This window comes from Heloderma suspectum, chromosome 3 (genome assembly GCF_057233095.1).
Source record: "Heloderma suspectum isolate Gila_16-S chromosome 3, 16-S_ref, whole genome shotgun sequence".
Lineage (NCBI taxonomy): Eukaryota > Metazoa > Chordata > Lepidosauria > Squamata > Helodermatidae > Heloderma > Heloderma suspectum.
Window position 1 is genome coordinate 35,685,324 of NC_139460.1, and position 15,853 is coordinate 35,701,176.

Sequence of the window (15,853 nt, forward strand, 5' to 3'; positions counted from 1 at the left end):
GCAGTGTCCCGCACTGCTGTGGCGCTAACAGAAACAAGCTCTGGCACAATGGGGAGCTTTAATAGCCTTTAATAGATCTTAACATCCCTCCAAGCCTTCTAGTGCTCTTGAATCCTATTATGATGTTGACAGTCACCACCTCTTTGGCAGTGAATATTGAAGTTCAGTTGTTTTCAGCAAATTCACTTATGTTCATTTTAAATTCACTGCATGTTAATTTTGTCTTTTCTACCAAGTATCATGAAAAGCACTAAACAAATGGTCTTTATCATTCTGTGCACTATTTGTAGTCTTATATACTTATTTACAGTTCCGTTTTTAAGGTGAAGAAACCTAATCCTTTCCCCTTTCTACAGACAGCATTTCTTACCCCTGATTTTTGTATCTTCTTACTGTGTGCCTTCATTTTATCATATATATAAATAAAAGTAAATGGTCATCTTTTAAAACAAAGATTAAACAATGGATGTTCTGATTTAGATCAGATATTTGTTTAAATATAGCTTTTTAAAGTAGCATACATTTTAAAGTGGTTAAAATTAAGTCTAAAAAGCAAATTAAGTCTGTAAATATTCTCTTAAAAAGTGAATCTATCAAACACATTCAGATGTAATGCTAAACAGTGGTAAATAATTGACAACTAAGGGTACAATCCTATGCATATTTAGACAGAAAAAAGTCCTATGACTCCCAGCATTCCCCAGCCAGCATGGGGAATGCTGGTAGTTGTAGGACTTTTTTCAGTCTAAACATACATAGGATTGTGCTCTAAATAGAGTTTTATTTATGCTGTTTTATTCTTACAATTATGTCTGGCATCCCTTGGTCATACTGTGTGCATTCAGCATGCTTTCCTTTTTCCCTATAGAGGGAATGGGTGGTAACTAATGTTGCTTGCCTTATGGAAAGCATCAGTCAGCAGAATGGGAAGAGTGGGAATTTTTGGCAATTCGCTGCATCCCCCTAAATCTGCTCCAGGGGGTCCCCCAATCATCAAACAGATTTGAGGGTAAGGAGGGGGAAGTTGTGCACTCTCCATTCTGCTGATAAATGCCTTCCTTTGGCAGAACAACACTAATTGGATACAACCAGTTTAAAAGTTTTCCATATAGGGTTGGTCTTATGACCAGCAGCTGTGACAGTTTGTGAGGTTATGTATCGGAATATAGAAACCTGAGGACCAGATGATTGTCTTGTTTTCTTATTTCCAGTGTTTCTCCTTTGTGCTTCACTCTGCCTTGGCCTAGCCCCACCCTCACAAAAAGTATCAGACAAAAATGAAATGTTCATGACTCATAGGTTGAAGAAAGGCCTGATAGTTACTGGGCAAATTTATTTTCATAAGGAGAAAAATGAAGTGCTTGGTAGGTAGAATGTAAATATTCATATTTAAAAATGATCTAATAGGTTTTTCGTTTACATAGAAAAGCCTCCTCCACTCAGTATATCTGGTAGTAGGCATTGATTTAGAGATTAATTGTGGGACTAAACATGCTTTTATTCAGATTATTTATTATCAACTAAGCTGTCCTTTAAGAGAAGGTTAGTACTTACAGCTTTTCACCTTGGCCTCCTCTGATACAGTGTCTGTGGCCTTCCTGGGCTATCTTTGACACAATAATGTGGAGATGGAAGAATGGACATACATTTCAATTTAAGAGCTATTATCTCTATTTTGATATATATTACAGCAAGCAGTTGCAAATATATGATGGCTGTCATGCTTCATACCTTTTGAAAAGTTAAATTTAAGAGATAGATCACCCTGAATTAGTGATCTATTTAAAATCAGAAAGTGAGGCTTTGTATTGCCTTTGCTAAGCTCGGAATAAAGATGTTTAATGTAGCAGTTCTGCAGCTTTTCTATTCTGTCAAATGCATGCACTGTAAAACTGCCCTATTTCTGATCATCCTTCTTGATAGACAGTTTTAAAACCACAGGAGCTTGCTTCATCTAAAAGGCAGTGTGGAGGAAGTTGTACTTTGGAAAGCAAATATGAAGGCAGGTGAAAGAGATAATAAGTGATGTGACCACATCCTGAGAAAACATCTATAATTAGTATTATGATGTAGAATCTTACCTCTAATGATTGCCTCTTCATAAGATAAGGAGTGGTTATCTTGAGGTATTAGATTGCAAAATCCATGTCTCTTTACATCAGTCTTTATTCACTTTCTAACAACTCAGTATTATATATCACTTTATTATTTATGTATTTATTTATTTATTGCATTTATATCCCACCTTTTTCCCTCTTGCAAGGAACCCAAGGTGGCTTACATTATCCTCCTCCTCTCAATTTTATCCTCACAGCAACAACCCTGTGAGGTAGGCTGGGCTGAGATCTGTGACTGGCCCAAAGTCACCCAGTGAGCTTCTGTGGCCGAGTGGGGACTAGAACCCGGATCTCCCAGCTCCCAGTCCAACACTCTAGCCACTACACCACACTGGCTCTCCACACCACACTGGCTCTCCAGTTACTTCGGTAATATCATGGTGAAGGTAAGAGCCAGTGTGGTGCAATGGCTAGTGTCTTGACCCTGACACCGTAGAACTGGGTTCAAATCCCCACTCAGTCACAAAGTTTATTGGGTGACTTTGGTCGAGTCGCTATCTCTCTCAAGCCCAGTTTACAGAGTTCTTGTCAGCCTAAGAGCAGGGAGACTTTGAACACCATCTGCCTTCGAGTAAGGCCAGGTGAAGTAAACAAGGTTTCACATTTGGGTGTATTTTGATCATTGAGATCCTCTAGGTCTCTTGTTGCTACCTTAAATTAAAAGTCAGGGATCATGTTCCCCCAAAGATCATAGTGGATGGGGAGCGATAGAATCTTTGACTAGGTTTGCACAACATGATGACAACCCATCATGGGCAGCCAGCCATGATGGGTTGTTGTGTCATCCGAACCCGGAGTGTTTTCAGTGCGGTGGCTTATTTTTTGCTAACAAGCCATGCCGAGAATGCATGGCTCATTGTAGGGTTGTTCATGTCCACAGTGGGTTGTTTTGTGGTCTGAAGCCAGGAGACCAATTTTATTGTGGATTGCAGGGATCAGCTACAAAGCCATTTTGCAAGAGTGACCAAAAAAGCCTGTGCCGCTCGCTCTTCATAATCTCGCCAGTGATTGCCCTTCCACCAAAGCTGAAACAGCACTTTGGAAGGACTGCCACTCGTTCCCTGACTTTTTTTTTTTTTTTAAAGGTGTCTCAAAAATGAACAATTAGGATTGTATTTTTTTATTGTTGTTGGTCTTTCGCAAGTGCACACTTATGATTGTCAGATATGTGGAGTCTTGCCTTGCCAATTTCCTTGTATGTTTCAGCTGTGAAAGGGAGCCCAAGTGGAATAGGTAACATACAAAGAAATTGACAAAATGAGGTTGCGTATAGGCTAATTTGCACACAGTTGTGAAGGACTGGGAGAGATATAATAGTAAGAGAAAGGGGGGACCCAGCAGCCCAATTCAGAGGCACCAAAAATATGGGGTGGGGGGAGGCAAAAGAGTAAGTGCACCAAAAGGGTGGTGGAACAGTATCTCCCCCTTGGCAGTGTGATTCTCCCACTTTTAAGTGTTGAACTGACACTTCTCAGTGTCCTCTACCTTTTCAACACTTTCCTGACTCCCCAGCTACTCCAGAAAGGGGAGATATTAACTCCCCTCATTTTTGTGGTTCCTTTTCAGAGCAGTTACTGCTGCGGTTGCTGTGGTTTCCCCTCCATTTACTTCCCATCCCTTAAATTTGCACAAATTTCACCTCCATTTACTTCCTTTCACTTACTCTTTTCCCTCCACTGGTCCACATATTAGCCTATATGCAACCTTTATTTGTCAGTTTCATTGCCACTCCGTCTGATGGCTGAAACATACAAGGAAATTGACCAGGCAAGATTCCAGGCATTGGATAGCCATAAGTGCACACTTGTGAAAGACCAACAAAAATAATTAAAGTACAACCCCAGTTGTACATTTTGAGACACTGGGGGAAAAAAATTTAAAAAGAAAAAGGGGAACAGAAAGGGGTAGCTATCAGAAGGGCAAGACAGATATTGCCACAAGGTCCCCTGGGATACGTGCCGGAGCCATCTGGACTGAGGGTGAAGGAGGGGGCGAACATGCCATGTCAAGCCCGATCATCTGTTGGGCATACAGTGGGTTGTTGTGCGAACAACCAACCCACCATGCCTTATTTGAAAGGTGGCTTAGCATGACGTGTGAACCTGGCCTTTATCTTCTGAGATTGTGCTTTCTTGCTGGAATTTAATTCACTTGTAGCTTCCTTTGGTCCCAGGGATCAGTAAAGGGTGTCTTCTATCAAGATGGCTCTTAAAATTGCTCATACAGAATTAAAAACTTAAATACTGTGGCATGAAGTATTCTGTCCATGTAGCTCTCCAGATTCAGGGTTGGTACTCTTCTACATTTCTTTCCATATGGAATCTGGCACTTCATTTAGAATATTAAGAATCATGGCTTAAAGGGGCAAAAAGCAAATCTGTAGTCTTTAGGTTTGCAGATGATCTCATGAACCCAATGAACTATGTTTGTGTAACCAGGTACTATGTTTTGCTAGATGTTCATGAATGCAAGCTGTTACTTAGCCAACAGTGGGAAATCCTCTGCTTTGCTCATTATGCTCAGCTGATGGATCTCACAGTGCCCGCAAAATGCTATAGTGTTCAAAGAATAAAGCCCTTTGTACAATGCCCCTTCCACATAACAACCAGGCAGTTAACCGTATACTCCCATTGCCCATCATCTGTCTTCATAGTGCTGTACTGTTCCTTGGAGAACATTCCCAAGTACTACAAGCCCCTCAAGTTCAAAATAAAATGTGCCAAACAAGATGTTCATAAATTGCTGCCCATTATTCCTCACTCAGGTTCTGCATTCAGAATTATATTCGCTGCTGTAATATGAAACAAGCATCTCCTAGCTTCCAGTAAAATCCCTGTAAATCCTTCATCAAATAGCACATTGGAATCCATGCGTGAATGTGTATTACTTTGGCTTGATCATTCCTTTGGAAACCTACTGGAATATGCTATGTAAAGACCACGGCTTGGTCCATATGTAGGCTTCCATGAATGGAAGGCCCTTTGATCCAGGAGAAGCTCTTACTGGCATAACGGGGGGGGGGGGGGAGATGATTTTCACCAATTCCTCCTGCAACCCCCTGTGACACCTCCCACACTGTTCTGGAGGGCCCCACAACCCTCAATCAGATGTAGGGGATGCAGGGGGAATTGGCAAAAATTGCCTCCTTCACCCCTCCACCCCCATTCTACAAGCAAGAGTATCATGTGAGTGGAATTCTGCTCACAGGTTCTTTGGATCCAAGCCATTGTTCATATTGGGGTGAAGTGCTAGCATATGCCATAAAACATAAGTGCAGATACAACTACACTTTGTGGAACTAATTTCTTTACTTTGAGGCAGTTCAACAAACAATTAAAAATGTTTGTATTATAGAGATTCCAGTCTCCTGATACTGCATTGAGGGAGCTGAGTGGATGTGGGTCAAATGGATATGGACCAACCCCATCAATGCAGCAGCATCTGTTCCCAGACCACTCACTAGACCCCATTTAGACCAAATTATCCCATTTACCAGGGTTAATTCTCTTATCCAACCTTTGCTTTGTGAACCCTGTGAACAATATCTTAATGTTTAAAAAAAGCTGAATCTCTTGAATGACCTTCAAGAGATTCAACTTCTCTGAGGTCCCAATTTAAAGGTTACCTGAGAGGCCCAAGAAGTGAAAAAATGAAAGAAACTTCTTTTCTAATAAAACCTGAAAGGGTCACAAAACTCATGCATGTGCCCTGCTGTGCTTTGAACCATACAAGACAGAATTTATTATTTATTACATTTCTATACTGCCCAGTAGCTGAAACTCTGGGTGGTTCACGAAAAAGCATCAACAGTTCATTGCAACAGATGCTATTTCTACCAGGCAAATTGATACAGTTTTGACTACTAGTCTTGATTAAACTGGGCCCTCAAGCAGCTGTACATGCCGTCTGCACACCAGGGACCTTTTTCTGCAGTGGCATGGTAACAGGTGAAGCAGCTTGATTTGAACAAGTCACTGGGCATGTACAATACAGCATAGGTAATTCCTTGTTCACTTCTCATAAAGCTTAAAATAGGCCTGATTCTGTAGGGAGATCACAATTATAACTTTTGAATATCACACTAAACTATAGTTTGTCATGATATGAAACAATATTATATGAACATGCATTCATCCCATTCCCTGTTTTCCTCCAGTGCAGCTGCAAGGAGTTTGGAACCTTTCTCTTCCATGTTTGTCAACCACTGCTTGTTGTGTCATGCAAATTGACATAGTGTTAACTATCATTTGTTTGAAACAGTCCAACTTGAAACTACAACCAGAATGTTTAAGTATGGGATTCACTTGACCTGGAAGGGTTTGTGTGGCTCCTGGCCAATTTAGGCCTGAGGTGTCCTGTAAAATAACAGAAAATAATGGTCAAGGTACAGTGCTCACCAGAATATGTCTCCAAATCCAAAGGATCTTGATTGTAGTCAGGATCCTACAGAAGCCAGCATCTGGCAGAATAAGGGGGAAAATGATTTGTTTTAGCTGTGATTCAGATTTTATTGTAATTAAAAGGTGTGATACAATTTTATTTGCTAATCAAGATGCAGTGCTACAGATTTCTTTATTACAGCTTTTATACTTAAGAAAATTAAGCATGGCATGTATTATATTAGAGAGAAATTGAAAGACCTGTAACATCTAGTCAAGTTTCTATACAAAAGAAAATAGGCATTTTGCAGAATATTATACAATGTTCAGAACTTTTTATCTAACATTTTCATATAGCTCAGTTTGGTTCCAAAATCTAAAAAATGGTTGCCAACATTTTCAAGAGTCCTTTCCAGATTTTAAGCCATTACATATTTGTTTATAGTAGGTCAGTTTATGCATAAAGTACCGTCTGCCAGATCTTTCTTAGCTGCTACTCTGTTGATGGAAAATGTTGCTGTTTCTAGTAGTTAGCAACCAATATATGTGCTGTGAGCAGTACATTGCCAATCATTTCACAGTCCTGTGTGCCCTAGCCAGAAGATCCAGAGTTAATTCATATCCAGTTGTTTCTTTAACATCTTTTCTGTGTTCTTCACAAAACGTACTATAGATGTACGTGGCCACCAAACAAGTTTAACAATACGGATTTATGAAGAACAAGTCAAAAACTGATAATTGGAAGATTGAAGTGCTATAAAATTTAAAAAGTCCTTCAAATGATAGAAACCATAAATAGCAGACATGCGCTAAGACAATGAAATGCACAAATTCTGTGAGGTGGGTAAATTTGTGGGTCTCTCACACATGCACGTACAAAGCAACATATAGGAGGGTATGGGTTTGGGGTAGATTTGTTTTTAGTAAACCCTGAATATGAACAGGTATTTTACCTAAGGGTAGATTCCCTGCCCTTGGTGCTGAAATGAAAGTGTTTGTATGCAAGACAAGTGGAAGAGCTATAGGCATGCTTCTCCATCAAGCACGTTAAACCATTGTGCTTCTCTTATGCCATGTGACACAAGTGGAAAGACAAATTTCCTTTAGCGTGCCACAGTTTCTTAAACACTATCAGACTGTCTATTAAGCCAGTTCTTTAAGTAAATGATCTGTAGTATTTCAATTTCACATATTTTAGATGAGATTTTTGGAAACCAAATTGAGAATTAATCTGATTTCTACCTTCTTAGTGTATACTTTTGCTTTTATTTGTCATAAAATTTGCTTTTATTTGTTATAAAATTATGAATGGTTTAGTATCAAGGATCTTCTGGAAAAATCAGTTTTCTTCTCAGGTGGGAAGGTGAGCTAAGTGACTGAGTTAGAGGCTTATGTGTTCAATTTCAAAATCAAAACTGGATTTTTAGCCATTCTGATAATGTGGTCTTTCCCAATATGTTTCAGTTACAAAGATCTAGCTTATTTCATATAGACAAACATGAAATACAAATATGTGTGTGTGTGCTTTTGGTCTCTGACAACTTAGTTTCTTCCCTTGTAATTGGTATAAAGCAAATTGGGGGTGGGGGTGTCTCTACCAGTGTTCTTGTACATAATCAAAATTTTGTTTGCACTTTAAGTGAACATGGTGAACACTGCTCTGTGGCTTGTCAAGGTATTGTATTTCTGTATTGGTGGCTGCACTTCTAAAAACATTTTATTTATTGCATGAGACCTATATTTACTCAAAGATACAGCTGTGATCAACTTACATATATATATATGTATATATATATATATATATATATATATATGCAGGAAGTAAAAGGTTAATCTTTGTATATGCTGTACAAAAGTCTCACTTTAATCCATCCTGCAGAATAGATCTTGGATATCTGTTCAGCAGTAGCTTTTTTCTTTTCTTTTTTTAAACAGAATATTTTTTCCTATACGTGTTTGGTATCCATCTTCCTTCCAAACATTTAACTCTGCATGATTCTAAACAGTTCTCATAAGGTTTCTTCTGAATGTACAAAGCATTTTTTTATATTTTTTCTTTCACAGGAAAGATGATAAAGATTATGCTTTAAAGCAAATAGAAGGTACTGGAATTTCTATGTCTGCATGCAGAGAAATAGCAGTAAGTAATCTGAATACGAAACTAATCCTTATATTAAAATTATTTCTTTAGTCAATGTAACTTAAATTATTACTACATACGATAGCTTCCATACATGAATGTGTTTACTATTTCCTTCAAGAAACAGGTTTGTACTTAAATACAGAAATGTTGTTGGCCAGCATGAATGCATCTTTGGTTGAAATAGATCACAACAATGCTGTGTCTGTCTCAAGGGGAGCAGCAAGCCTTATTAATCAGGTTTTGGATCCTAAAATGAAGAGAATCCCCAAATAAACGTAGACATAAAACAAGATTCAGGATCGAAACAGGTGACTTCAGAGATTTGACATCTATGCTGAGAGGTTTCATGGTGAATTTCTTAACCAGCTGATTAAGTTGGACACAGCATAGATAAATGTAAACAAAAAGCTTCTCCTAATGTATAATGTGTACCTTTGCAACATACAGGCATCTGAATACAAGGAAACTGTCCTCATGTAATAACATTTATTCTTGAGGTCAAACTACATGTTATGATGGAGATGAATGAATTCTGGGGGAATGTGAAGTGGATCAGGAATGTGGTTGGAGAGGGTTAACTCTTCCCCCTCATGCCATTTTCCCATTAAAATTTGCCCCCCCCACTCCCCAAAACTGCTGTTTGCCATACTACCCCCCCCCCCAATTAATAGAAACAGCTTTTGTGCCTATATGTTTTTGCTGTGGGAGCAAATAGCAGCTGGGGAGCTTTTCATAGGGGAATGTGGTGGGGAATCTTATCCTTAGACAAGAAACCTGCAAATTCTCAGTAGGATGGGTGCATGAGCTAGGGAATTATGATGATTGAAAACTTGTTTAATGCTTTTTTCATAGCGAAGCCTGGTAGTGTTGGAAGAACGTCCATTGCACGGCCCCATCCATGCCCTCCTACAAAGCACAGTGATGGAGGCCTGGTAAAACGTGCCCTAGGATTAGAAGGTGGATTGTGAGTCACTCAACCCCACTCCCTTCTCCTGCTCATAATCAGCCTTTTAGAGAAACAAAATCAAAAGATGCTATTTGCAGGAGACATGAATGTATGACTCTGACACATGAGTTGGTAATGAAGCCTCTTTTTGGTCTGACTTTGGTTCTGGTGGCTACAAAGGGTTCACTTTGCAGGAAGTCAGGAAGCATCAGAAATGGACCAAATTCTGCTTGGTCTTTGGTCTTTGTCCAAAGCCAATGTACATAATGGATATGTAGTTTTGCCCTTTGCTTAAGCACCAAAGTCTGTTTAGAATCGGTTAGTATTAAATAACTATTTCCCATTTGTATTACACTTAGCAACATTCAAAGAGCTTTACAGTCTTAATGCTGCTTTCACTGAATGCATGTAAAGAAGTAATATTGGAATTAGATTAACTGTGTGCATGCTTCATTAAAACTCCAAGAGGTCATTTTTCCTAAGACCAGCTTTACATATATATACAATTTTCAGTAAAGTGGACCAAAATGCACTCTTTACAAGATTAACATTTTTGAGAGACTTCTTAAGTGTGTGTTACCCATGGCCATTCAACCATAAAGCCTCCTGTGGTGATCTTACTCAGGCTTAAAGTAACTCTTCCCCCATTGTTAAGCTTTGTATTAAGAACAAGTTAATGTTTCTGATGTGGAAATAAATGTTGAGGTAAGCAAAGGAGTCACTGAAAACCCTATGACTGGCTTGTGTAGAAAAGATGTTGGTTAGGTCTTACGTTTTATGTAAATGATACCAAGTGCTAAATTAACTAAATTTCATTTGAGCAGCCTGTATCCTACCAAATTACTGAAGAATGAAATGCCAGGCAACTGGTCAGATTCTTGGTGATATGCTCTTACTGTAGCAGCGCGCACACACATATATGTGTGTGTGTGTGTGTATGTATATAGTGAACCACCCAGGGAGTGTCAACTATTGAGCAGTATTGAAATGTAATAAATAAATAATAAAAATTATAAGACATAGTAGTCCAGGGTGTTAAAAGACACAGTAGTCCAGTGAGAGACAATGTGTGTTTGGTTTAACTATATGGGAAGCACTGTATATGTTCTGCATGAAGGTTTTTTTATTATTATTGTGGAACTCATGCTCATGTAAGCATTTAAACTTAAATAGCGCCATCTGCATTCTAAGGGAGATGCATCTGACCTAATTGTAGTCTGATTTAAATCTGTAAGGAATTCCTTAATTAAAATGAAGCCCATACTGCTTTTTCTTGTGGATTAAAAGCTTCAGAGATGAGTTCTGAAAACCAGTTTATTGATAGGTCTTAAAATTATAGAAGGAATTGTCAGCTCTAATCTCTGGCTAGTGTAGACACCTTTCTAATAGATGGTGTTTGTTTTGCAGCTGCTGCGAGAGCTCAAGCATCCAAATGTAATTTCTCTGCAAAAGGTGTTTCTGTCTCATGCTGACAGAAAAGTGTGGCTTCTCTTTGACTATGCGGAACATGACCTCTGGGTAAGGAAGTCTGTTTGTTAGTAGGTAATGGTTAGAAACAGTCACACTAGTACTGCAACAAACTGCTCATCTCTGAGGCACACTGCAATGAAAGAATATGACTCGGGTGATTGTAAAACTACTCTCCATAGTACATACTGTTCCTTTCCTTTTTATTCTTTGAAATCCACACATTTGATTTAGGGCAGCTTCACATGTGTGCTTCGAACATAGCAGTTGCTTTGTGAAAAGATGCCCTTTGTTCCAGTGTAAATGTGTGTATTTAGTATCAGATAAATGGCACAGAATATTAATACTAAAAATATCTCACCCTTGAATGAATTATTTCTTTAAAACAGTTATATACCACACTTTATGAATGGGTTGGGTCCAGAGTCACTGTCAGCAGCGTTCTGCTCGTGCTGGAAGAATGGTGCAGGGAGGGTTGGGGGACCCTTGGGAGTAGTATGAAAAGTGGCACAGGGGGAAGGGGAACCAGCAAAAATAGCATTCCTCCCTCTTCCATTGGAGAACCTTCACTGGCTCTCATTGCCTTTGATGAATGGAAGGACCCCTTCCACTTGCTGTATGACCAGTCTAGATCCAACCCAATTATCTCAAGGCAATTTACAAAAATTAAAAACAAGGAAAACAACAAATAATACAAACCCATCAAACAGATAAAAGCACAAGTACTAGTCAGAGTAAAATATTTAAAGTTGTAGAAATGTTTTTAAATGCCTGAGTAAATAAACAAGCTTTTTCCTGTTGCCTACAAGACAACAAGTTTGGCACCAGGCATTCAAGTCAGCAAAAATAGCATAGCGCTACCATTAAGACCCAGTCAGCAATTACTTTGGCCAGAGGATCACTTTGGGAAGAGGGGGCATCTCCCCACCTTCTGTTCCCCGAAAGCAGCCTGCTAGTAAGTCCCATTGCTGAAGTTGCCATGCTCTCCACACCCCTCTCGCTGTTAGATTGGCAACTAGGAGTCCTGACATCACTTCTCAAGAAGCTTGATTTGTCCCAGTTGCTGATCGCTACTTTCAGAAACCTCATATAGACATCTCTGTCCACATTTGCATGGTACTGAACAATTTCAGCAAAACAGAAGGGTACTAATGTGGGAAGAACATCTCTTGGTCTTTGTATGTTTGCTGTGTGTCCTTCCTTGCAAAGGCCTTGAGGAAAATGAAGGCTGTTACAAGAAGCTACAGAGTGGTTCTTCATATAGTTATTTCTATCTCTGTTTTTACAATAGTGGGACGTGAAAAATATAATTTCCAGGTTCCAGCATGAAATTTTAGGCTCTCCAACCCAGTGATGTGGGATTTCTGGAATTTTTCATGTACAAATTAGGCTGATTTGCATAGGGTCATTTGCATCAGACAGTTTTCAGGTTGCATCAGAAAATTTTCTGATGCCCTAGAGAGTGATCTGATTTAGTGTGTTTATTTTACTTGTATTTAGTGGAAAAAGTACCCCATGTTAATTTTTTGTCCCAGCATACTACAACTGTTTGACCTAAAATATTTGAGGGGGGAAACTGGAAGGTGGGTTCGCATGTTACTCTAAGCCACTCTCCAAATAAGCCATGGTGGATAGGTTGTTTTCAGAATAACCCATGGTACTCCTGACAGACAATTGGGCTTGCCTTGTTCTCCCCATCCTTCCCCCTCCGTCTTCCAACTGTCTCAGGAATGCATCCCAGGTGCCTTTGCAGCAGAACCTGTCTTGTCTCCCCATCCTGGCCTCCTCCCTGCTCCAATTGCTACCTGTTTTTGTTCCCAGGCTTTTTTTTGCTTTTTTCGGTGCTTCAGGAGTATGCAAATGAGGTTGTATTTTTTCACTCCATACCTTCGCAAGTGCTCAAGAGCACTCTTTGCAGCTCCTTTTCAGGGCAGTTACTGCACTTCAGAAGGGGTGGGGAGCCAATATCTCCCCTTTCTGGACTTGCTGGAGACTCGGGGAAGTGTTGAATGGGGGGAGGACACTGACAAGTGTCAGTTCAACATTTAAAAGCCAGAGGATTACATTGCCAGGTGGAAGATATTGCCTCCCCCGACCCCATTTTAGTGCACCTACTACTATCACTTCGGCGCTTCTTTTGACAGCTGAAACATACAAGGACATTGGCAAGGCTACACATATATGAGAAGCAAAAGTGCGCTGCTGAGCACTTGCAAAAGAATGGGGGGGAAATAATTTTAAAATTATGAACTTATTTGTGTACTCCCGGAGCACTGAGGGTTTTTTTTTTTTAAAAGATGGCAAACAAGCCACAGTCCCTCCAGCATGCTGTTTGGGCATCGCTGGAGGGGCAGTCACTGGCGAGACTGCAAAGACCGGCGCAGGCTTTTTTGCTGCTCTTGCCAAGCGGGTCTGTAGCCGATCCTAGCAACCCACGATAAAATCATTGTCCTGGGTTTAGACAACATGATAACCCACCATGGGTATAAACAACGCTGCAACAAGCCATGGGTTCTCAGGGTAGTTTGTTCAAGAAAATTAAGTCACCCTGCAGAGAACGTGCTGGGTTTGGATGACATGACAATCCACCATGGCTGGGCGGGTTGTTGTGTCATGCGAATCCAGTCTAAATGTGATTTAAATGCTATAGAAAGTAGAAATGTTTATTGGAATAGCATGAACATACCTTACATTGTTTGAAAATAAGGAAAAAACAAAGGTACTGGAAACTGTTGAGACACTGATTCAGTCTTCCCCAAATTGATGCCTTCCAAATGTGTTGGACTACAACTCCCAGCATCTCCCATCAGCATGGCTGGCTGGAGATGCTGGGAGTTGTAGTCCAAGGCATCTGGAGGGTGCCAGGTTGTGGAAGGCTGCAGTAATTAATTTTAGCAATCCAAAGAACTGTGCATGGTATGCTGACGGTTGTTTATCTGTTTCAACAGAGTTCAGATCTCTTCCACTGAGGTTGTTGGGGCCCCTTCAGTTTTGCTGTCAGTACTTATTACTCATTTTACACTGAGACATATATGTATTTCATATTCTTTCACATACTTTCTAGGCAAAATCACCCAGAAAAAATGAATTACAATTTTGAATCTCCTAAGCTTGCCTAATATCGCATGTGCAGTTGGCATCCATTGTTGCTAATGCAGTTATGAAATGGACCATTTTCTGTGGAAAAATAAAGCACTGGAAAAATTTTCACCCCACATCACTGCTCCAACCTTTTCCCATAGTTTCAAAGAACGGGATGGAAAGTGTTGAGTTATTAGACGATATGTATGCTGTCTAAAAATGTTCTTTGGGTTGTGATTCCCGGTACCGAAACATTAAAGATCTCATAATGGTTATAGCTATCACTAACATTTCATCAGGTTGTCAAGATGGAAGTCTAAAAAGATGCACTAACAGAATTTTTTGAAGAGTTTTCCCTTTGGGTATCTCAAAGTTTGCAGGGAGCTTTAACAGATGCTCCCTTTTAATTAAAGCATTGCAGTTCTTGGCAATGAGGCAGATGAGAAACTCAGCTAGATTTGTTCTCTTCCTATGCTAAGAGATAGCATATAATAAATGGCAGCTCATTTAAAGGAACAGGGTTTTCTAAAAAAAATCCTTTAGATAAGAAATGCTGTTGAACCTTAATCTATTATACTGGCATTCTAAGGCAACAGTCTGCCCCATCAGATGCAGGCAGTGGAGAAGCATTACATGTCCATATGAACATCTGCAAGTGGAGAAATAGGTACACAGTTTATAGAAGAAATGTTGGATGCGTCTGTTTGCAGAGCTCCTCAACAACTGCTGTTTCAGATGTATATCTGACCTTTCTAGAGTGACTCTTGTTTTCCACTGTTTAATATTGTTATACTCATGTCTTTTAAGATGTGCACAGGGAAATGTAAGTTTAGAACCAATGCTTTGAAAGATGTTCAGGGGAGTGAGTGTGGAAAGAGGAAGGTGTAATACACATGTGACTTCTGGTATAGTAGAGGATAAATCAAACTTAAGGTAAGATAGGAAGATAATAGGAATATAAAACACAGCTGATTACTGGTGCAGTACTAAAACAGTACTTTTATCAAAATGGAGATGGTTAACTCTTGTAAAGGGAGAGTTATACATAATCCTTGTTCAAATCCCAAGAAATGCCACACTAGGTAATGTGTTCAGAGGAGGATTTGACTTGCATGAAGCATTATGTCAAAATATTAGCACCCATGCTTATTATATATGTTTTTCTGTTTTGCAGCACATAATAAAGTTTCACAGAGCATCTAAGGCAAACAAGAAGCCAGTTCAGTTACCTCGGGGAATGGTGAAATCGCTATTATATCAGATCCTAGATGGTATTCATTACCTACATGCTAACTGGGTGTTACACAGGGATTTGGTAAGTAGATCTACAGTGGGGATTAGCAATAGATGTAAGGCTTATCTAGTGGTGGTGTTTCATATAGGATATTAGGTGCTGAGATACTAATGCTTTGTTTTAATGTTTAACTTGGCACTGCAAACGTCTAGTGAATAAATCTAGTTACTTTGTATGATGTTTTTCCAATTACCTGACAAGGAAAATGGCTTCTTCCAATAGCTACTCTTGCATTGTTTAATTAAAAAAAGTAGGCGCAAAATTCACTGCATATTTACATCATATAAGTGATATTTAGCAAGTCTTATTTTATGTGCAAGCCTATTAAGAACATGCCTTGCTGGATCAGACTAAAGAGCTATCTAGTCAATCATTATCTGCAGTCGTGGATAGACAGATAGCTCTTAGAGATTTACAAGCAGAACA

General features: G+C 39.4%; 1 protein-coding gene across 2 annotated transcripts in view; it reads left to right on the plus strand.

The window, feature by feature from the left end:
* Positions 1-15,853, plus strand: part of CDK8 (cyclin dependent kinase 8) — a 59,323-nt gene that overhangs the window by 7,487 nt on the left and 35,983 nt on the right. For both annotated transcript variants that reach the window (XM_084842922.1, XM_084842923.1), the window contains exons 2-4: positions 8,561-8,636; positions 10,993-11,103; positions 15,308-15,448. In XM_084842922.1, coding sequence (XP_084699048.1) covers positions 8,561-8,636; positions 10,993-11,103; positions 15,308-15,448 — 328 coding nt within the window. The remainder of the gene's footprint in view (positions 1-8,560; positions 8,637-10,992; positions 11,104-15,307; positions 15,449-15,853) is intronic.